The sequence below is a fragment of the Remersonia thermophila genome, chromosome 6, assembly GCF_042764415.1.
Source record: "Remersonia thermophila strain ATCC 22073 chromosome 6, whole genome shotgun sequence".
NCBI classification, from domain to species: Eukaryota; Fungi; Ascomycota; class Sordariomycetes; order Sordariales; family Chaetomiaceae; genus Remersonia; species Remersonia thermophila.
This window is the reverse complement of record NC_092222.1, coordinates 2,269,221-2,291,463: the sequence shown is the minus strand read 5'-3', so window position 1 is coordinate 2,291,463 and position 22,243 is coordinate 2,269,221. Positions and strand designations below refer to the sequence as shown.

The 22,243-nt window shown below is 59.7% G+C and overlaps 4 protein-coding genes across 4 annotated transcripts; 2 read left to right on the top strand and 2 right to left on the bottom strand.

Moving 5' to 3' along the window:
* Window positions 1-1,149: 1,149 nt before the first annotated feature.
* VTJ83DRAFT_6803 (uncharacterized protein) lies at window positions 1,150-2,222 on the bottom strand (the record flags this gene model as incomplete). The annotated part of the gene is made up of 4 exons (XM_071013555.1): window positions 1,150-1,236; window positions 1,296-1,592; window positions 1,656-1,922; window positions 1,980-2,222. 4 exons carry the CDS (start codon window positions 2,220-2,222, stop codon window positions 1,150-1,152), a joined length of 894 nt encoding a protein of 297 aa, XP_070864430.1.
* A 6,942-nt stretch (window positions 2,223-9,164) lies between these two features.
* VTJ83DRAFT_6802 (uncharacterized protein) lies at window positions 9,165-11,603 on the top strand (the record flags this gene model as incomplete). The annotated part of the gene is made up of 2 exons (XM_071013554.1): window positions 9,165-9,335; window positions 9,396-11,603. 2 exons carry the CDS (start codon window positions 9,165-9,167, stop codon window positions 11,601-11,603), a joined length of 2,379 nt encoding a protein of 792 aa, XP_070864429.1.
* A 2,731-nt stretch (window positions 11,604-14,334) lies between these two features.
* VTJ83DRAFT_6801 (uncharacterized protein) lies at window positions 14,335-16,484 on the top strand (the record flags this gene model as incomplete). The annotated part of the gene is made up of 4 exons (XM_071013553.1): window positions 14,335-14,534; window positions 14,589-15,188; window positions 15,246-15,497; window positions 15,566-16,484. The coding sequence occupies 4 exons, from the start codon at window positions 14,335-14,337 to the stop codon at window positions 16,482-16,484; spliced, it is 1,971 nt and encodes a 656-aa protein (XP_070864428.1).
* Window positions 16,485-17,019: 535 nt separating this feature from the next.
* On the bottom strand, window positions 17,020-21,247 carry VTJ83DRAFT_6800 (uncharacterized protein; the record flags this gene model as incomplete). The annotated part of the gene is made up of 4 exons (XM_071013552.1): window positions 17,020-18,706; window positions 18,766-19,894; window positions 19,954-20,927; window positions 21,030-21,247. 4 exons carry the CDS (start codon window positions 21,245-21,247, stop codon window positions 17,020-17,022), a joined length of 4,008 nt encoding a protein of 1,335 aa, XP_070864427.1.
* Between the last annotated feature and the right edge of the window lie 996 nt (window positions 21,248-22,243).

The following is a 22,243-nucleotide window of genomic DNA, read 5'->3' as shown; positions in this document are numbered from 1 at the left end:
AACACCTTCACCCCCCCCCCTTCCCCGACTTGATAATCCCAGCACCAGTGCGCGCCCACGATGTCGTGGATCTGGATTCCGGCGCCTTTTCGTTTCTCTCTTTGTTTCCGCTCGTTAGATTGGGCCCCCATCCTTCCTTTCTGGCCGTGCCTCGGGGTACCTTTCCGACCCTTCCCGGGTACCTTTCCCGCCCTCCTCCTCCTCACCGTCGGCAAACACATGCAACAAGGCTTCTCCCGCGGCCCACCCACCCGTCCCAACAACCCCAACTCACACACCCACTCCCGACATACAAGATCCGTCAAATCCACCTCGGCTAGATGCGTGCCTAGGCAAGGTAAGCAGGGAGCTGACACGGTATTTCCACTCCGCACTTCCATGTGAACCCCAGAAGGCTACGGCATCAAGCACCTAGACTAGAAACCATGCATGTTCGTTTCACGCGCAAGGTAGTCCGAGCCGTGGCAACCAAGTAGCCCGGCGCACTGCAATCCCAAGCTTGAGGCAAGGCGAGAGACTTTGGTACGTATACAAGGGAGGGAGGTGCAACATGACAGACACCCGCCAACTCGGCCAGAAGGCAGCATGTATACCCTAGGCCCCGGCGATGCATTTCTACCCACAAAGCCAGCTGGTCATCTGCATGATTAACACACTCGGGGAGCACAAGACAGGGAGCGTCGGTAGGCAGCCACCGGTCCCATTGCTTCTCTCTCCCCACCCCCCTCTTCCTTCTCACACATGCGCACTCTATCATGATCATGGGTTGTCTGTCTCAAATCGAGGTGGCTGCTTGATTCCTGGAAGCTACGTATCCCTTCTATTCCGCGAACTCACTGCGAGAAAAGCCACCTTGGTAACTTGGACGTACCGATTCCCGTGCCCACACTGCCGTGTCCCAGGGTTTCTCGTCGATCGAAAGCAACGCTTCCTGACATGACACCAGCGATGAGGAGAATCCACAACCCCCTTTCGATGTCCGAAGAAATGCCCATGTATCCGCCTCCGATAACTCCTCGAAAAAAAAGAAATTCATCGCCTGTGCCATCTCTTAACTGTTCCACTCCTCAGCTACCAGATGGGAGCTAAAGCAAAGAACCAAGAAGAATACGCGGGTCCTTTGCCAGCAGTGTTGACGTCCATGTCTCCTCAAAGCCACTCATCATCCTGGAAGGTCTTGATGTCGGCTCTCAGGTAATCCGGGAGACGCGGAGCAAGCATGCGTCTCGATTCCGGCTGTGTCATGGTCAGTACCTCGGTGGGTTGACGCCTGCTCAAGAAGAGAGTAAACTTGCCTTCGGCCAGGCCTTTTCCACCTTAGCCACCCGCTTGGGCTGCTTCTTTTGCACGTAGGCGAGCTCATCTTGCCAAGGGACGGTGAGATCGGGGACGATCCAGGCCGGAGGACGGATCTTTGCGACATCCAGGAACAAGGCGTCCACGCGCTCGAGAAAGTCCAGGTAGTCCAAGTACTTGGTGCAAAGCTCCCGGGGATTCTCGTTGCGGACGGCCTCCGAGGACGGAGCGGCAGGCGGTGTCGAGATTAGGTTCGAAAGAGCCTGAGCGGGGGGAGGAACAAAGGCAAAGGAAACCTGTGTGCAAACAAACCCTTGGTTGGATTTCTTGAAGCTTTGAGCGATGGGATTGGCACGCACCTGGATATTGCTGTTGGCCTGCGTGGGGAGATTGGCGTTCGCAGCGCTGGCTTCGTCAGCATTGTCGGCATCGCTGGGGGCGGCGGTGGCGTTGCTGGCGTTTCCAACCACGATGAAGCCGGCGCCATCGTCGTCATCGTCGTCGCCGAGTACGTTGTAAGAGGTCATGCCGGGCTGGTAGGAGCCAGAAGCCAGCTGCTCGCCCGGTGCGTCAAAGACCTCATCCGTCTCCGCCCGAATGTTGCCGTCAACGCAGTCGACACACCACTATCGCAAGTCAGAAACACCGTCAGCCCAAACGGACTTGGGAAACTGGGGACGAACGAGAGTGCCGTTTCTCTTGGTGCTCCTGCTGAAGAAAGTCTCCAGGCGAACGCGGCCGCAAGGTCCCTGACACTCCAGGTGGCGGATCGGAGGTCCGGAGTGCTCCGTGCAGCGGATCCCGCTGTTCTTTTGAGTGGCCCTGCCGGCACGGGCTTCCTTGCTGTATTTGGCAAGCTGGCGGGCAGAGAAGGCGGAACGAGGCTTCCACTCGCCGTTCACGCAACGGATGTTGCCGTTGGCCATGTTGAAGGGTGGCGATAGGTTGGCTGGAAGCCGGGGTTAGAGCTGGTGAGCTAGGCAAAGGCGTGCTGTTATGAGCGGTATCTGGGGAGGGATATGGGGAAGAAGGAGGGAATGGATGGACGAAGATGTAAGCTGTGGAGGCTGGAGTTGGGCGAGGACGAAGAATGTCGTCTGGACGCCTGCCTCTAGGCTCACACCAGCCACCCTAAGAAGAGAACGAAATGACTTACTGCTGTAGCCTTGGTTGATGTCAACGCCAGAAGTTTAGCCACAAGCTACCTCGCGGGTTGTGATGTTTGTTGTTTCCGTTGTTGGGAAATGGAAGAGTGGAAGGGGAAAAAACCTCGAAAAGAGTGAAACTCTTATACCCAGTTCTGAGCGCAGGCGGGGTGAGGGAACAATGGCCACGAGTTGAGCACCGCAGAGCACCTATTGTAGGGGCTGGTTTGCAGTATGCTCAATGGGGTGCGTGGCCTGAACAATGCGTTTGGAAAGACCGAGGGCTTGGGAGCAATAGAAGCCATAGAACAACAGCGCTGTTCTTCAGGTTTCGGACCCTAATGCTCCTCATTGGCAGCCCTTCACAAACTTTCGAACCTAAAGCCCCCCAATCCAGGCAAGAAGGTTCTTGATGAGGAGAACATGAAATGGAAATTTCCTTTTGTTGCAGCAACAACAGCAACAACAAGAGGAATATCGGAAGGAGCTCGTGAAGAGCTTTTGAACCGAGGAAAGAAACCTCGGAAGACGAGAAGAGGAGATAGCTCAGTAACGTTCCGAGCTGCTGTGTGTCCCATCTGCAGACCCCCGGGCCATTCATTCTCTCAACACAACGAGCCAAACACTACTGTTTGTCGTCACCAACGTTCATCCGCAAAGTACCTATGCGGGTGTGTGGTTGGGTCCCATCAGCAACCCATTCCTAGGTGACACTGCTCCAACCACTTGTCTCCCCACCAGAGTGAATTCTCATGGCAATACCTTCGTCACAAGGGAATGCTAGGTTACGGCAATATCATGAAGCGCCCGGAACTGTACTGCAACGAGGTTAGATTCCTCATTCTACCCATGCTTCATACACGGCTGGTGTGGATGTCCGTGAAGAGATCAACGGAGATTCTGTCGGCTCTGATAGCTCCTTGCATTGACCGCCTGCCAATACATGATGCTGAGCAGGCTTAGGCATATATACCGCTCTCACGGATGTCCCTCGTACATACGACCATACCCACCAGAAAGCACGGGATCCCGTCCGCTCTCCCCTAGTTAAGCTGGTGAGGGCCCGAGTAGTAGTTGGGTCGGTGACGACCAGCGAATGCCGGGTGTTGTATGTTTTGTTTGATCTTCTTTTTTTGTCCTTCACTCTACACTTTTTTTTTTTTTTTTTTTTTTTTTTTTTTGGTTTACCATGACTGTCGAGAGCCTTTGCTGTGCAAACCGGGTACTCGATTCCGTCAGCTGTTTGCATGCTGAACCCAGGTAGAACCCTACGGTACCTACGTGTTGGCTGTTAGATCCAAGACTCAAGCTGCGGGTTCCCAGGGAGCCCTGTCGGGATTCGCATGTCCAATGAACCCAGGTGAAGGTTCCTGATGGGGATGACATGGAGTGGTGATCTCTTCTTCCTTGCAATAGTTAACACTCGATCGCCAACGGCATGCTGCGTGCCCCACCCTGGAGATGGGTGTTTCGGAGCGTGTACATGACAGGGTCCTTCATTTCAACTATGGGCGGCTCACAAGAGATATCAACTCCGGTGATGTTAACATGTTGATGTCATGGTCAAGAGAGATAAAATCCCGACTTTTGTTGGATGCCGGCTGGCGTGGCTGGTCAAGCAGATCTCTCAGCTAGCCAGCTAGCTTGAGATCCCATCGCTTTCAGCTTGGGAGGGCCCTGATCCCACACAAGACATTTGGGGTTGATGTTTCATCGGCATCTTGCCATCCCTCCTGTCGATGCCCCAACGCCAATCATCTGTTTGGTACCCCGGGCCATGTGGTCAAGCGGGGATCTGGAATCCAGACGCAGCGGAGAGCATGTGTACACAGTAATCAACGCACCGACAGTCCGCATCGGCCGCGAAGCTCAGCGTCGAACGTGTCGTCATCGCCGTCATCGTTGTTCCGAGCGGGAATGGTTACGAGGCAGTTGATTGGCCAATGGCGTTTTTCCCCTTGCATCCGGGCTGCATACGCAGTACATGCGTACTGCGGAGGACCGCCCCGATTGACATCCCGTTCCGTCTTTTCCAGGCCAGTCCGAGACAGTGGCGTTTGCTGCCGTGTTCGAAGAATGAGTTGGGGTGAGATGGACATCCATAAACCCACGAAAAGAGAGACAGGTGGTGGGGAAGGAAAGTCGTCACCACGGGACACACGGGGCAGGCAGCACTTCTCTCTACCCTTGTGGCAAACGCTCACCGGGCCTCCCCCCGTCCTGTCTCAGATGAAGACGCAAATGGCAACAACACCAACATCTGTGCCAAGTTCCCAGGTCTCACGAGCTTGGTTTAGTGTAGCCCAGGCACACCAAAATGCACAGGGACCGCCGCGCAACGCAATGAGGAGAAACACGCAACAAATGCGGGGTGCGCAAGCGGGCCCCCAAACCGAACAAAAAATACGAATAGTTAACGTGCGTGCCCTGGCTCCCTTACCCAGCCTCTTGGGACCGGGCCCGGCGCTGCCTCGTCTCGTCTCGCGATCGAACGACCTGGAGAGATTGGCGTCTTCGCAAGCGCCAGCGCCACCCGAGCCTGGCCAGGCTCGATTTGTTTTGACCGACTGCAGCCACGCTCCCACGCAGGTCACGGATTGGGACGAGGCCACGAGCACCAAGCAGGATGGCCACCCAGCGGAATTCGCGCCGGTGGTCCCCGGCGATGGTTCGGTGCAAGGATGGATCCTCGCCACCCCGGGCTTGTGAGAGCGTTCTTTGCTCGAGGGGGTTAGCAGACCGTGGTGGCGGGCCATCGCCGACCAGCCAGATGGGAGGAGATTGGATTGGTGGTGCTTTGGGGTGGCGAAGGCGACTCTGTTCACTTCAGCATGGCGATGGTGGGAGAGAGAGAAAAGGGAAATTGGTTGCCCCAAGAAGAACCAGGTCATCGGGCTTCACCGAGTCTCGAAGGCGAGGAAGCGAACATCACATCTGGCTGGCGAGGTTTGATGAATGTTTGGAAATGACCAGGCTGGGCAGCTGCCTCGGCGACGGCAGACCAGAGTGTTCCAGAAGCCAGGTTGGACGACCGGGAATCTCTTCATCTGAACAAACAGCGTTACATTGACGCTACCAAAATATCCACGACAAGTTCCACGGAAGGCGAAAAGTTCTGGCGCTCGCCGTATCCGCGTTCCGTATTCCGAGGGCAGGGCTCCCGAGAGAAAAATGCAAAAGGGAAAGGTGTTTGTTCTCGGGCCGTCGAAACCCGGCGCTCAAACGTCCAATGTCGCTGCAACGACCCTGGCCCGTTGGGGCCCGTCATGGAAGGTTTCCAGAATTGCCTCGCCGTTGAGGTTAGCTATTGTTACTTTGACAAGGAAGAAAAAAAAATTGAATATCACGGTTGCGTTTCCCCGGCGAAATGACGGCCATGATGGTCATCTTGGGTGGGATGGGATGGAGATATGGAGATGTTGATTTCCAGCAGGGCGGATGGAGGGCCGAGCGCACGTGCGTTTTTGACAGCGGCCCCTGTCTGCTCCGCAGCGTCCTTACGTACCCGGAATGGATGCCACATGGAACTCGCACTCGTCTACTGCGTAGCTGGTCGCTCATCACCGAGGGGGAGGGACCCGAACACCACGGCAGCTCGTCGTGACAAGGCCTGGTGTGAAGATCGCAACGTCTCTCATCAAAGTCGCGTTTCAACGTTCACGCCCTTTGCACATCCGCAACACATCTTGGGAGGCTCCGCTCTCGCGTGGAGATGCGGTTTCGTCCCGTTGCGACGCTGCCAGGTTCTTTTCGGACTGTTCCTGGGTGAGGTGGTCTGTGCCAATGGTCAATGATGCAGGCCGTCTTGACTGATTTGGGAAGAGGCCCGTCTTGGCAAGCCCCCCTTTTGGCGGGGTTGCAGAAGGCCAATGAGCCGGCAAATTGCAGCGAGGCATTAACTTAACGGTGTGATGGGTCTTTTCGGCGCGCGGTCGTCGCATCGCGTTGCACTTTGCGCCGTCATGCAAAACTGTCGACGTGCCCGTTTTGGCACGCGTCGCAGGACGACGGCGATGGTTCGACCGGGCGTTCTGAAACAGAAAGCCACGAGTTGGGCCGGGACGGAGCCTGCCTTCCAATCTTTCTTTTGCTTCCACTTGCACGAGTCAAGCGCCTTTGGCCGGCTTGACGTTTCGTCTGGTTTCGTCGTCGACCCCACCGGATGGATGCCCGGGGCTGATGATGAAGCCCATGGCGAATCACAATCTCGGGCGTTTGCGAACCCGAGTTGAGTCGCGGTGCCGTCTGGAACGAAGGCTCCGTGCGAGATGAGCGACCCTCCCCATCCGTTTCTGTGCCTGGACGGCGCTATGGACGGCGCCATGGGCGACGGCGCCTTGGGCGGGAGCGCGGGATGGATGACGGGCGGGGTCCCGGATCCCCCCCTGTCAGATTAGGGCATGGCAGGTCATGCTCTGCAGCCGTTGACACGGGAAGACCTCGGAACCAGCCACTGCACCCATCCGTTCCAGCCATCTCTTGAGCAGGGCCAGGACCTTGCCGTTTGCTTCTGTCGCTGCGCTTTCTGAATCATCATCGCTGAATGGCGCAGGCTTTCAGCCTCCTGACCAGATTTCCCGAGCAAAACAGGCGTGTTGGTGGTCGGATCCGGGTCAATAAGCAAGCTGGCCATCGACTTGATCTTGGCAACAGACGAGTCGACCGCACAAGGCAGCCCACCGGTTGCGGGTGCGGATGGAGAGGATGGGGCGGATGGAGCCTTCAACCATGGATGCGGTTTGCACTAGAACACGCAGGCCGTCTCTCAAGCGCCTGCCGTACTGTGTCTTCGCGGTGATGGTAACAATGGAGCTAGGCTGGGAGCCGGGCAACCCGCGACCGTTTCCGCATGCAACATTGATCTTACTGCGTACACGCTCTCTCACACGCTCGAGTCATGAAGCCGCTTGCCGGCACGCGACAGAATCACAGTACGGAGTGCGCAAACGTACAGTTTTAACACGGTGCCCCTCACGCACGACCGGGTGGCAGCCCTGGCGCGTTGTTCGTGCAGAGTTCTGGATTTGTGGACCTGTGATCAGACGAGATGCTATGGTTCCTGACGAAAAGCCATCACGAGTTTAAACTGGCGGTGGCGGTCTGTGTCCGGGCTGCCTAACTACCTACCTAACTGGTGGCCTCGAGGGAAGATGCGTGCCATCGTGGCTGCTCCAACCTCTCACTGGCTTGAACCCTCAGCCAGTGCGCCGAGTTGGTTCGCTATCGCATTTTCTTCTCTTTTCTTGTTCCAATAAAGCCCCTCCAACGTCGCGTTGGGGGCATCGGATTTTTGCTTTCTCATCCCCAACCCTGGTCGTGGCCAAATTACGCGTCGAGCACCGCACCACTTCCCCGGCCCAGTAGCGAAATTGGCGTTCCCCCTCTGGTTTTCGGCGGGCCTCTTCAAAGCCACACAACCCTTGCCCCCGTGATTCATGCCCTTCGACGCATCAGAACGGCAGAACGGCAGCCCCCCCCCCCCCGGCAGCGCAAGGTCGTCTCTCTCCCGCTCCTCGACATGCTTGACTGATGCGAAATCGACGAGCCGCCATCCCGAGCCGTCGGCAGCATTGAGAAGCACCTCGGGCAGGATCAGCATTGAAAGGACGCTCGCCGTGGTTTCCGGGCCTCCCATCCCCGCATTGTTTACTCCCCTTTCGCGTCGTTCGCATGGTTTCGTCCGCTCGAAACAGACCGAACGACACTCTCGATCCCGAGCTCCAGTCGAGGCGAGCGAAACGTCCTCTGCTCCTCCTCCTCCACAACAGCACGCTCCCGAAGACTCGGCACGTTGGCGATCCGACGAAATTAAACGCGCGACAATCTTTGCCTCTCGCGTGTCTCAGTCCCATCATTACGGTTACGGGCTCACATCATCGCCTGCACCGTACGGGGAAGCCACGGCTTGACGATCAGGCCTGCCGCTTCTTCCCGCCGACTGTCGAATCTCCCCGTGTCGTCCCCTCCTCTCTGAGGAAAGAGCCAATTTCGTCCCTAGTTGGTATCCATTGCTTCGGTTCGCGCTAGAGACCTGGGCCTTGCCTGTTTTACCATTTGTCTCCAGGGCCTCCTCCCGGACTTCTCCAGGGCCCTCCAGGATCAGGTCCGACCAGGACAGGCTCCGTTTTCCCTGGCGAAGCGGATCCTGGCTCGTTCCACTCTTCCCACCCCCCCAACCGGCCTCGGTCCCTCTCGTCCCATAACGTTAACGTGAACCCACCACCAACCTCCGACTGGAACCTCCCTTTTCCCCATCCAACATCCATTTCTTCATGTCGCTCCTTTTTTTGAGAAAACTCTCGTCCACTCCTTTGGTCCCAGCCTTTCTCTCCAACTAGATTCGCTCCTTACTACATACATCTACAACAAGTCCTTGCGACCCCTGGATATTGTCGCCCCCCCCGATCCCGACGACGAATCTACCCTCGAACGCCATCGGTCTCAACAGACCAGAGATAGAGCCAGGGCACGCCTTGGATTGCTTCAGCCAACCCGTCGCCATACCTGGATGTCCCGGCAATCATCGATCCCCGCCACCATCTAGCGCCCTGTCAGAGTCCGCAGCTCAGCTCTGCCGTTCATCCCCATCGCGGTGCGAGGGGTAGAGACGTGCATCTGTCGGTGGCTGCTCATCGTCGGCATCGCGCTGCGATTGGCGCCGGCTTCAAGCTGCTTCGACTACCAACATCATATATATCCGGCCTAGCTCTCTAGCTTTTCACCATGACGGTATCGCACGACGTGACCCGCCGGGGGTCCACGCATCTTGTCAACGGCATGGCGCTCGAGGACAGGTTCGAGGTGCTGAAGGAGATTGGTGATGGTAGCTTCGGGAGCGTGGTGCTCGCCCGTGTGCGAAGCGCCGGTTCCAATATCGCCCGCCGCGGCACCGTGGTATGTGCTCGTCCTGTGCCGTGGTCACGGCTTGTCCAAGTCTAACGGTATGATCCCCAGGTCGCCATCAAGACGATGAAGAAGACGTTCGAGTCCTTTGCGCAGTGCATGGAGCTCAGAGAGGTTGTCTTCCTCCGGACGCTGCCGCCCCATCCGCACCTCGTGCCCGCTCTCGACATCTTCCTGGACCCCTTTAGCAAGAAGCTGCACATCGCCATGGAGTACATGGAGGGGAACCTGTACCAGCTCATGAAGTCGAGGGACCACAAGTGCCTCGACAACGCCAGCGTGAAGAGCATCCTGTTCCAGATCATGCAGGGTCTCGAGCACATCCACGCACACAGCTTCTTCCACCGCGACATCAAGCCAGAGAACATCCTCGTGTCTACCTCTGGCCATTCTGACTACACCAGCTCGTTCAAGCGTTACTCGGCTCTAGTTACGCCCCCGTCCACGCCCCCGACATACACGGTCAAGATTGCCGACTTTGGCCTGGCCCGCGAGACGCACTCGAAGCTCCCTTACACCACATACGTGTCTACCCGGTGGTATCGTGCCCCCGAGGTGCTCCTGAGGGCCGGTGAGTATTCGGCCCCCGTCGACATTTGGGCCGTGGGCGCCATGGCCGTCGAGGTTGCCACCCTGAAGCCTCTCTTCCCTGGAGGAAACGAGGTCGATCAGGTGTGGAGGGTATGCGAGATCATGGGCAGCCCGGCTCTGTGGACCAACAAGGCTGGTCAGCCCGTGGGCGGCGGAGAGTGGAGGGAGGGGACCCGCCTGGCCGGCAAGCTCGGCTTCTCGTTCCCCAAGATGGCTCCGCACGCGATGGAGACCTTCCTGCCCTCTCCGCAGTGGCCGCCGTCGCTCGCCCGCTTCGTCACCTGGTGCCTCATGTGGGATCCCAGGAACAGGCCGACCTCGACCCAGGCTCTCGCCCACGAGTACTTTGCCGACGCTGTCGACCCGGTCCGGCCCAAGTCATCGTCGACGGCCAAGACTCTTGGCCGGAAGCAGTCCGACGTGGGCAAGTCCAAGGATGCCGTCACTCCCACCCAGACCACCTCGTCCAAGCCGTCGTGGTTCAGGAAGTCCCTGATTGGCAGGTCTGAGAGCTCCGAGGTGATGGCGGTTGCGCCGCAGCCCGTGGCAAAGGACAACACGGCTTCCCGTCCGTCCCCCGTCCTCCCGGCCGAGCCTCCCGCGCCCGCGCCCGCTCCCAAGCCGAAGGTGGCCATCCAGAAGCGCACGACATGGGCCAATGGTCCCTCCAACGTCGCGCCGATGCCGATCCTCCCCACGATCCGCCCCATTTCCCCGTTGTCGGACGCCGTCACGGCCCAGGCCAATAGCCGGGCGCCCTCATACGGTGATGCTGGGCTTGAGAAGGGCGCGTCGACCGACGACAAGGGCTCCAAGAAGATTGGCCGCCAGCTCTCGGTCGCGTCGAGCACCAACCACTACGCCGAGCTTCATCGCCAACAGGCTGAGCGGGCCCTCAATGGACAGACGGGTCTCGCCTCGCCTACCAGCGCCTCGAAGGAGAGCTTCTTCTCGCACCTCCGGAAGCGCGCGAGGAGGTTTTCCGGAAGACATCAGACGCCCATTTCGCCGACGGACGACGACCTCGAGGCCCAGGTTGGATGTACCCCGTGGGGCAGCAACAGGTCTTCCATGGCCATTGACAGCCCGCCACCGGCGCCGTTCCCAAAGGACACGTATGACTCTTTGGATAAGAAGCTGCAGTCCGAGCTGCCGCCGGTGCCGCCAGCGCACCAGACGCCATCGACCACCACGACCCTCAAGCGCCACCACTCGCTGCCCTACCACCACCAGCAGAGATCCATCGATAACCCGGCGATCGCCGCGGCGGCGGCACGTGGCTCTGGGCCTGTGTCTAGCCGGACGCGAAGGGCGCAAGCGGTGCAGGGCATCAGCCAGTACGACACTCCTGACGAGGAAGCCGAGCTTCTCGACGAGGTGCTCACGTCAACGCGCCGTGCCATCAAGCGGCTCGAGAAGGCTGAGAAGCTTCAGCAGCAGCAGGCAACCACCGCCAGCACCGCGTCGCTTGTGAACCCGTATCCGACGCCATCGCCGTCGGCCAGCGAGAACGTCATGCTCTGGGGAGATGGCAAGGAGGCTGTCACTCCGAAGCCGCTGCACTTCGATAAGGCGGCTGAGTACAAGTGGCCCACCCCGCCTTATGATGACAACGACTGGGCGGCGACTGCGAGCGCGAGCATTTGGGCGGCGGGCAGCCGGTTCTAAGCCAACGGATTCAGCCTTTTCGGCTTTCGACTTTTTTACGCACACTCTCTCCCATTTCCTCTCCACAAAAAGTCTTGTTCCTGGTTGGGTTTCATGGGACGGTGTTGGGGTCTCTGTGTTTCATTTCTGGGTGGCATCATTCATACACTGTTGGTCGCATCACTCATTTTGCCGTTTTTTTTTTTTTTTTTTCATATCGTCATTTCTTTTTCCCGCTTCGCTGCCACACCCCACGCTTTCTGGACGTGGTCATTTGGCACCCCTTGTTTTGTTTTCCTCCCTTCGACACTCGCGGATACCCCCCCGGGTGGATGTTGTCACCCGATCCTTGTTGCCAGTACACGTTAATAATTTTGTTGGAGGCTTGCTTTTTTCTGTTTCTATTTACCGTTTCAGTTTCAAAAAAATTGGCAACCTTTTTTTGCAAAATACCCTCAACTTTTTCTTCTATCTATATATAGATTGGGCGGAATGGGCTGGCTGGCTTGGATGGGTGACTTTCCTGGTGGTCAACTATTTCTACCTGAACTACCTACCTACTACACTGTCGCTGCCTTTGTTTTTTCCTTGACTGTCATCGTCTATCGGACATCTCATCTCCATATCCTGTCGTTGTTGAGTATAGCTAGCTATGTCTGTCTGTGGGGAGGGAGTAGAGAGAGGAGGGGAGAGAAGAGGCGAGGGGAAGAGTAGGGGGTTGTGTTGAAGGATATCCTGAAGCCTGATGCATACCGCAGTACGTACACACTTTACCTACCGTATACAATTGGTGTCTATACAAATCACAATCCCCTTGTTTCTCTGCCATTGGCCCGAAGCCTTACTCGTTATCACCCTACCTTGTGGCTCTCTGTGCTTTGTTCGACTTGTTTTCTGTGCTATCCCTCACCACGCTCTCCCTGATGGACCTCTATCCCCTTGCCAGAAGTCCTGATCTTCGGATGGCTGTAGCCTTTCTCCTTGTCCTTTGCAGTTTGTGGATTGTCGTGCAGGATTAAACAGGGGAATCCAGGCATTGCTTGTCCCTGATTGCTTTGGTAACTTGGCCTTCTATCGTCAGCTTGAGATCATCGCTGCTCTGCGGTCCAGATTCTAGACTGGTCGATAGGCGACGCTTATGAATGACGCTAACGGCGTTAGTCAGGGCACGCTGCAGAAGGGATCCTGGAGTTGAGCTGTTGTTATTTCTGGCGGATGGATTCGAGCATGTGCGGGGCCCGGGCCCATAAGGGGGAGCTTGGACGCTCTGTCCGTGCTGGCGATCCCCTCGGCGTCTTGCTAGTTACGGAGCATTCTTGTCAACATGACAGCCATCACTATACCATATCGAGTCTTGTTTTCTTGACGCTACTCCGATGGTGCTATGGGTTTGCTCAGGGCTCCTGATGTACATTGCAAGACATCGAACCACCCATCTGCTTGACCACCAGCCGACACCAGGACCCGAACTCCTTGGACCCCCTTGGATTCCGTTAAACTCACTCGATGGTTCGTTCCCCACACGAAGGTCTAGAGATTACGAGATGAAGAACAATCACTCGGCCTACTTATTCCACTGTCCTGCACAGACGCCTCCACTTAACCGGGCCCTGGTCATCATCATCATCATCAGCAGCAGCAGTAGCAACTCGCCCACATGTCCCACCTGCGGATATACCAGCTTCCCTATGTCCGTGTGTGAAGGCCCTGTTGCCGATGCTGCTGTTACCATCCCTGCCGTGGAGAGGAAGAAGACCTTGTCATGGAAGAGCCTCGGCGGGTTGCGTTTCGTCTAACCCTAACCCCGACGCTTCGCTTTCCTCCAGGTCCCATCGAGCGAGGTGGTTGACTTTTCGTGGATGACATCACGTGACCACACAGGCTCAGCGTCAGGGACAGGGTAATACAGCAGAAGAGAAGAAGCTCAACCCTGGATGGGGAAGAGCGGGCCATCCCGGCCCTCCCCCCCCTTCTCCACAGTGCCAAGTTGGTGGGCGTGCATGCCAAATGCAAGGCAGCAGTCTCCCTTGTCACTAATACTGTACTGTGTACACAGTACACCCCTTTCACTGTTACCCAGATAGGTCTTCAATGCGATGCGTCTACCACCACAAGGCTAACAACGTCCATCGGGTACTTGGGTACGGGTGACCTGGGCCTTCATTGAACGACAGACGCTGACGGCGTTTCCCCTCCCAATTCTGTTGAGTTTGATTGAGCTTCCAAGCTGTCAGTAAAAGTACTCAAATGAAACTGACTGGCGAGCTGATCCGACAAACATCGTTACATTACGGATACGGGCACGTCCGTCGTCAGCTCAACTGCCCCTCACTGAAGACCACCCCCCGCCATTCTTGACGCCGCAACCCAGGAGTCATAACACACGACGGGTTGACCTCGGATTCGACATTCCGGGTCTGTGCTCTTGTTTCTGGGGGGTTGAGGAATTCGTTGGCTCGAACCCCTCCAGCCTTGCGGCAGCATTGGGTTCGGCCTGGGGTGCACACGGCCCTGAGCAAGAGGCGGGATTGTGTGACAGTCCGAGGACTGCTGCTCTCATGGTATCTTGACGGGCGATACTCTACTGAATACTCACGCCCCTCACCCACGGACCGACGCTGACCCGTCACCTCTCGTCGTCGTCTCTGACCCGGGTCCCCGGCGCTCCCGGAGACAACAGGCCGCGCCGGCCCGGTCCCCATTTCCGGCCGTCTCGTCTCTTTCATGCCACGATCCAGGAGCTGCCGTCACCATGAGCTCATCCCTGCCACGGCAGCATATTGCGGCAGCCTACAGGAACACCAACGGCCGAGACGACGGCGCCAGGAGCAGCCGGGACAATGGCCCCCAAGCCATCAACGTCAACGGCCCGGCGAGGGACTCCGGCCGGGACGTCCCCCAGAGCAACGACCGCCTGATCGTCGGCGTCGACTTTGGCACCACCTTCTCGGGGTGAGCAAAGCCGCTTCCTCTCCCTCCGCTCCGCCTCTGACACCCCGCGTCCAGCGTTGCCGCCGTCTACACCGGCACCCCCGACGACATTGAAATCATCAAAACCTGGCCCGGCGGGAACGGCATCACGTCGGACAAGGTGCCGACCGAGATCGCCTATGACCTGCCCGCCGGAGCTGCTCCCGGCACCGCGCCCACCGTGAAATGGGGCTTCCAGTTCAAGCCCGAGGAGCCGCGCCTGCGCTGCATCAAGCTGTTCCTCGACCGCTCCCAGAAGCTGCCCTTTTACGTTAGCCCCCTCGAGACGGCCGCCCAGCTCCGGCGGTACAACAAGACGGTTGTTGATGCCGTGAGCGACTACCTGACCCAGATCTACAAGCACACGATGCACACCCTGCAGCGTCGCTACGGAGAGTCGTTCATGGCATCGACCAAGGTCGACTTTGTTCTGACCTGCCCCGCCGTCTGGTCCGATGCGGCGAAGGCGACGACGCTGCAGGCCGCGGAGCGCGCGGGGATGGGTGCCCACTCCCAAATCCAGATGATCAGCGAGCCCGAGGCCGCCGCAGTCTATACGCTCAAGGCCATCCAGCCCAACCACCTCAAGCTCGGGGACAATTTCATCGTCTGCGACGGAGGCGGCGGCACCGTCGAGTGAGTTGTCTTGGTCGCACGCCTCGCCATGCCGTTGCGGCGCTGACATGCAGCCAGCCTGATCGCCTACAAGATCGTCTCGCTCAAGCCCTTGCGCGTCGAAGAGTCGGCCGTCGGCACCGGCGGTCTCTGCGGCAGCGCCTTTCTCAACTACCGCTTCGAGGAGCACGTCAAGAACCGCATCGGCCCGGCCCGCTTTGACGACATGAAGACCAGGAAGCCCAAGACGTGGCAGATGGGCCTCCGCTACTTTGAAGAGTTCGTCAAGCGCAGCTTCAACGAGGACGAGCACAGCGAGGTCAACATCCCGTAAGTTCCGCCCATCCAAACCGATTTCGCAATGCGTCCCACCCCCTAACGCACTCCCTCCCGCTCAGCTTCCCTGGCCTCCCCGATGACGAAGCCGCCGGTCTTGACTCGGGCTTTCTGATCATGACCGCCTCCGAAATCAAAGACATCTTCGACCCCGTCGTCAAAGAGGTCTGCGAGCTCGTCCAAGGCCAGGTCGACGCCCTGCGCGCCAAGGGCGGCGTCGTCTCGGGCATCATCCTCGTCGGCGGGTTCGGCCAGTCCGACTACCTCTACCGCCGTCTCAAATCCCACTTCTCCGGGCCCTCGTCCTCCTCGGACTCATCCCAACCCGAGGCTGACCCCCCGCCCCCCTACACCACCCGCCCCACCCACTCCGCCGCCGTCCCCGACCCCGCTTCCAACTCGTCGTCGCGAAACGCCCGCCCCATCGAGGTGATGCAGCCCGTCTACGCCTGGACGGCCGTCGTCCGCGGCGCCGTCCTGCGCGGCCTGGAGGGCACCATGGTGCTCTCGCGGCGGGCGCGCATGCACTACGGCACGTCGTACGCGACCGTCTACGACGAGACGAAGCACTCGGTGACGGAGCGGTACTGGTCGCACCTCTGGGAGCGGTGGATGGTGGCCGACCGCATGAAGTGGCACATCGCCAAGGGCGAGGCCGTGTCGCCGCTGCAGCCCATCGCGTTCCACTACACGCGCAACTTCCGGCCCGGGCAGAGCCTCGTCGTCACGGACGACCTGATCGCCTGCGAGCAGGACGACCCCCCCGACGCCTACACGCGCGACCTGGTGAACGTGTGCACCCTCACGACGGACCTGGGCGCCGTGCCCAGGCACCTGTTTACGCGGCTCACGACGACGCGCGGCGTCGAGTTTGACAACTTGGACTTTTCGCTCGAGATGATTGTGGATAGCGCCGGGTTGGGGTTCGAGCTCAAGGTGGACGGGGTGAGGTACGGGAGGGTGGATGCCGAGTTTCATTAAGGTGGGCTGGCTGGCGGGTTGGCTCGTCAGGAGAGAGAGGATAACGAGGAGGGAGATCTTTTTTGGGGTGGTTCTGTGGTGGTTGGATCATAGGACAGCTGGATATCATAGGTAGATATACAGATATCCCGGGTCGCCATATACCCAGCGTGCGTCTAGATGGCCGCGAAGGAAGTGGTTATGTTTGGAAAGGTGGGGGGGAAGGGGGAGGAAGAGGAGAGCGGCGGATGGGATGAGACGACAAGCCATGAGTCTTGGATATAATCGGGGTTGACTTGATTCAGCCTGGCATCGGAGAGGATAACTATTACCTAACTTTACCACAGATCCCAGAGTCCATTTTGGCAACCCTCTTGTTGTATTTTGTAACCGTACGCGGTGTATGCTCGATTCTTGCCCCCCTCCCCCCTGTTTCTTTTGTTTTACATCTATCCCCCTTACCATCTCTCCTCAAACCCCACACATCACATCACCTTGACCTGTGAACATGCCCTCCCTCCCTCAAGTCTTCGTCTCACAACCTGCCCCGTCATCATCACCTCTTCCCCAGCAACACCAGCCTCTCGAACCCCTCCACGACAGGCGCGACCTGCTTCTCCTTCATCGCCGCCAGCGCGTCATAAAACACCCCCTGGCCGCCTCCCGGTCTCCGCTCGTCGCCCTCGCCGTCCTCCCCGCCGTTTTCTCCTTCTCCCTTGCCGTCCTTTTGGTCCTGCGGGCCCCAAACCTCGTCCACCGCCTTCCTGCACCCCTCCACGACCTGCGCCATCAGCTCCTCCACCGCCCTCGCGCGCTCCTGCATCCCCCTCCGGACCAGCCCGCTCACGAGCCGGCGAATCTCGGCCCGCGTGGTGCCCATGACGCGCTCGACGAGCCGGCGGACCGAGTTGACCAGGTACTCCTCCTCGTAGACGGTGCCCTTGCGGCCGCGGGCGCGCTTCTTCTCCTCGCGGCGGCGGTTGCGGCTCGTCGCGCGCGACGACAGCGAGCCGACGCTCGTGCCCGACTTGCCCGTGTAGCGGGTGAACAGGCTCGCCGAGGTGCTCATGCGGGCGGTGGAGGCCGCGACCGACACGTCGTCGGGGATGGCGGCCCCTCCGTCGCCGCCGCGGGGGTTCTCGCCCTCGTAGAACGCCAGGGGGTCTTCCTGCGCCTTGCGCCGGAGCTCGGCGATGCGGGGGACCTGCGCGGCGAGCTGGGCCTTGCAGTCGGCGAGGAACTCGGTGGAGCCGGCGAGGGCGTCGGCAAGGCCCGTGTCGATGGTCGACTCGAGCAGGTCGGGGCGGCGGTGGAGGGCGGCGAGGCGCATGGCTTCGTCGAAGAGGTAGCCCTTGCAGAGGAGGCCGACGGCGGTGTCGATGGACTGCAGGTAGTCGAGGTGGATCTGGGCCGCGGCGGCGTGGTCCTTGGCCTCGCGGAGGGCGTCGGCGAGCGAGGTGGCGATCTCGGTCAGCTGTTCGGCGGTCAGGGGAGGGGATTGCTGCTGCTGCGCCGCGTACAGGCACTCGCGCCAGCAGGCGGCGCCCGCCTTGAGGTAGCAGTCGGTGGCGTCGGCGAAGCTGCCGAGCGATTCGTACGCGAGACCGGCTTCTTGGAACTTGGAGTTGGATTTGAGGTGGGCCGCGAAGAGCTCGGTGATGGCGCGGAGGCGGTGCTCCTCGTGCCGGTAGAGGCCCAGCGCGTAGTGGTACAGCTGGTGCTTGACAATGTACTTCTTGGCGTCGTCAAAGCTGTCGAGCGCCTTGAGGTGGTCGAGCGCCTTCTCCCAGCGCTCGAGCTTGTCGTCGATGGTGAACTGCCGCCGGAGCGTCGGCATGGCGTGGAGCTCCTGGATGAAGGGCAGGTACTCGCGGGGATCGCGCTGCGACTGCTGGGCGACCAGCAGCGTAAGGTCCAAGTTGTACAGGCCCAGGGCGTGGTCGTAGAGCTGGTTGACGTCGGCCAGGAAGCAAATGTGCTCGACGGCGCGCTCCGCCAGCGCCTCGTCCTCCCGCATCAGCTCGGCCACGACGCGCAGGCCGTCGTCCAGGGCAGGGGGCCTCTTGCAGACGTGGGCTGTGATGATGTTTTGCAGGTTCGCCTTCTTCTGGGCCCGCAGCTTCTGCAGGACGGCGTCGCAGATGGCGTTGGTCTTGCCAGGCTTCGCGCTGTCCTTGGGGCCCGACGGCTGGGCGTTTCCTGCCTTGGTGTCGCGGTACATGGTCTGTGTGACATCCTCGTCCCTAAAGAAAGCATGTTAGAGACGGCAGCTAGGCGTCCTCACGGCATGGCCGTTACGTACTTGAGAGTCGACAGGAACAGGTCGATGTGGGCAGGATCCTTGATCTGCTCGAGGAAGAGGCCGACGTTCTCAAGGAACTGCTCGGGGCGGTGGTCAAACAGGAGGTTCATATCGACGCGCTGGGTCCGGCACGTCAGGAACGCGGCGCCGTAGTCCTTTTGCTCCACGAGCCTCCTGACCCCGGCCAGGACCATGGCCCGCGGGTAGATGGTCTCTAGGTTTCCGCGCGGCATCTGCAAGACCAAGCTCATCTTGGCCGGAATCGCCGTGACCAGGCGGGCGCCGCGCTCGACGTTGCGGCAGCGCTCATCCTTTCCGGGGTCGTCGAGCGGAACGTCAAGGTCCGCCTCGGGAGCCAGGTGGACAAACTTGACCAGGTGGTTGCTGGTCGTAAAGATGAGATGGCTATCGGTGACGAGGAACGAAGTGCAGTTCTTCGCGAGCAGGCGCGAGTTTGCGTACAAGTGCCCGTTCCGAGACAGGCCGAACGCGAGCAGGGCGCCCTGGTGGATGAGGACGGTCGACCATGGCATAAACGCAGGGAACCGGACTTCGAGCGGCGCGTGCTCCCCACCGGACACGCGGCTGAGCTTGCCCGAGAGGTGTTGGGCCACAAGGCCCCCAACGGCGGAGGATCCAGGGGTCGTAAGGGTGGCCATGGAGCTGGCATCCGTTCGGAGCCACTCCTTCGGAGACCCGGCCGCGAAGTCATGGCGCAGGAGCTCTAGGTCCTCCGCGGCCCGGTGCAGGACCTGAACCTCGCTCGGCCCTGAAAAGGCGATCTGAAGCAGCGACTGCTCGTACTCCTGGGCACGGTCGTGGCCGAATGCCGCCGTGGTCACGAGCCGGGGCTCGCCAAGCCTCTGCCCGTTGGCTGGAAGGTCAAACAGGCTTACGCCGAGGCGGTGCAAGACGGCCATCCGGGAGCAGTCGACCGAGAAGGCAACATCGATGACCGGCGCGTCAACGTCCAGCTCGCACATGGCCATCGGGGGCGGGGGGTTGCAGGTCCGGAACGGCGTGAACTTGATCGTCGAGCCATCCACGACCGCCACGGCGCCGTGGTCGTGCGGAGCGCTCGTGGATCCTCCCGAGATGGCGAATGCGTACTCGCTCACGAGCACCTTGTCTGAGGTTCCCGTTAGAGAAAGAAGCGACCAAACAAGCATCCAGATGGGCGAAGCTCACCCGTCGAGGCGGCGGCCAGCAAGAGGTACTTCTCCGCGTGCCACGCAATCTGCGGTCGGCGGTGCTGGGCGGCAGTCTCCGGAGGCGGGCCGCAGAGAATCTCTTGCTTCAGATACCAATGGTAGTTGCCCATGGACCAGAGCTGCACGCGGTCCTTGAGCACGACGGCGAGCACCCTCGCGTGCGGCGTCCACTCGAGCGCAACGTCGTCCAGAGCGTCGGGGGCATCGGCCGGGGCGCGGAGGGCAAACTCGCCGTGCCGCAGACCGTTCCGCTCGAAAAAGATGACATCGACGCGATCGGAGCGGCGCTGGATCGCGGCGATGTGGCTGCCCTCGGGGCCCCAGCTCAAGGCCCCCTCCAGGCCATCCACGGGCTCGCTGACGCTGTCGAGCTCGCCATCGCGGTTGTAGACCCGAACAACACGACGGACGCCGTCCTGCGGGAAGTTGACCGCGACGTAGGCGCCGTCGGGCCGCCAGGAGATGGTGCAGCGGCCGTCGTCCTTGTCGCTGGGGAGACCTTGGTCGACTTTCTCGGGGATGGTCGGGTCACGCAGCGCTCTCGCCTTGGCGCCCCGGCCTTGGAACTGCGTTTCCTTCTTGCCCCAGCCGACCGAGACGTGCTTCGAGAGCTTGAGATCGTCCGCAGAGAGCGCGACCTCGGTCACAAGGTCGATGCTCCGGCTCATGAACAGGACCTTGGCATCCCCCGTGGCGATGACCAGCAGCTCCTCCTCGGGAGACCAGCGGGCGGCGGCGATGGAAGGAGAGATGGTGCCGACGATCTCGACGTGGGCCTCGCCAGGGACGCCTTCGAAGGCCTCGGGCTCGGTCACGGTGATGATGTCGCCGCCGGCCAAGATGACACATGTCGTCTGCGTGTCGCAGAAGTGGTACAGAGACCGGACAACATCGGGCTCGCCATTCTCGTGGGGGCTCGGGACGTCCCAGGAGGCGACGGTGGTAGACTGGCTGTCGGAAGGGGAGGGGGTCTGTCTTAGTATTTGTTTCAGGGGTAAAACAAACAATGCCAACAAACCAACACGACAAGCAACGAGGAAAACGGCTCCTTACAGCCGGGACGGGACGGGGTGGTGGGCATGTTTGGCCACACGCAGGAGCTCGATGCGGGGGTCATGAGGGGCCGGGCCGAGGGCGACGATGAGCTCATCCCGGGCGGCATCCCAGCATGTGGCCGAGACGGGGAGTGCCGGGATGCCGTCCGGGGTTAGGTCCGGGGCCGGGGCCGGGGCCCGGAAGACGCCGTGGGCGATGTTGCGCAGGTTCCGCATCTCAACGCGGGGCCTCGGACAAAAAAACCACGATGACTCAAAACTCGGCAGACGCTATGGGCACTATGTGGGCAGTGGAATCATAGTTTGGAAAAAAAATTCAGAAATGCGACTTTGAGTCGGGAATTGTCGGTCCTTGGCGAGAAGTGGTGAGAGCTGAAGGGCCCGAGAGGGAAAATGGGATGTGTGAGTGGCAACAGGCGATTTTTCTCGTCGCTGGAGTGAATCTCATGAGCGAGGTTACAGCACAGTCTCGGAGGTGGGTTTCAGGAGGGTTGGTCAGGTGAGAAAGCAGGACGATGAGGGGGGGAAACAACGCCCCGTCACAAGCTTTGAAAAAAAAAAAAAATCAGGGCGATGCATTCCTGGTGATGTCTAACTTTTGATCTCTACCAAGCTCATCAACGCCAACAGAAGCGGTTGGGTGATGCAGACCGTTGGACGACAGTTTGATAGGTACGGTAGGTAAGATACTGTGTACTTTCGTGTTGTTGTGTGATCTCAGGTCCGATCTCGATCTTTCCGGGTTCAGATTGATCGCTCCAAAGTTTTGACGCCCTGTTGCCTTGCCGTGCTGATCCAATCATGACGCGGCTCCGTGCCATGCGGGGCCGAGCTGTCCCGCTAAGGCAGGCGGTGGCCCGACCGCAGCGCCGCGCATCTGCCGAGCAGCCAATCAGGCGCATCCCACCGCGGCGAGACCGTGGTCGAGCCGAGCACAAGCAGGGAAGCTCTTGAGACGCTGCGGTACAGACAGTGCAGACAGTGCCGACAGACGACGCCCAAGAGAGCCCTGGATGAGTCGTCCGCGACGTCGCGACGGCCGTCCGCCAGAATATCGTCTCTTTTCCATCCACTAGCTGCGGTGCCAACGATATTTAAAGCACCGGAAGCCGGCTGGCGTCTCCTTGGGCATCTATCTTGTGACCAGCTTCGACCCCCTGCACCAGTGTCCCCAACAAACTTGGGCACAAGGTAACCTCGGTAGTTAGTTAG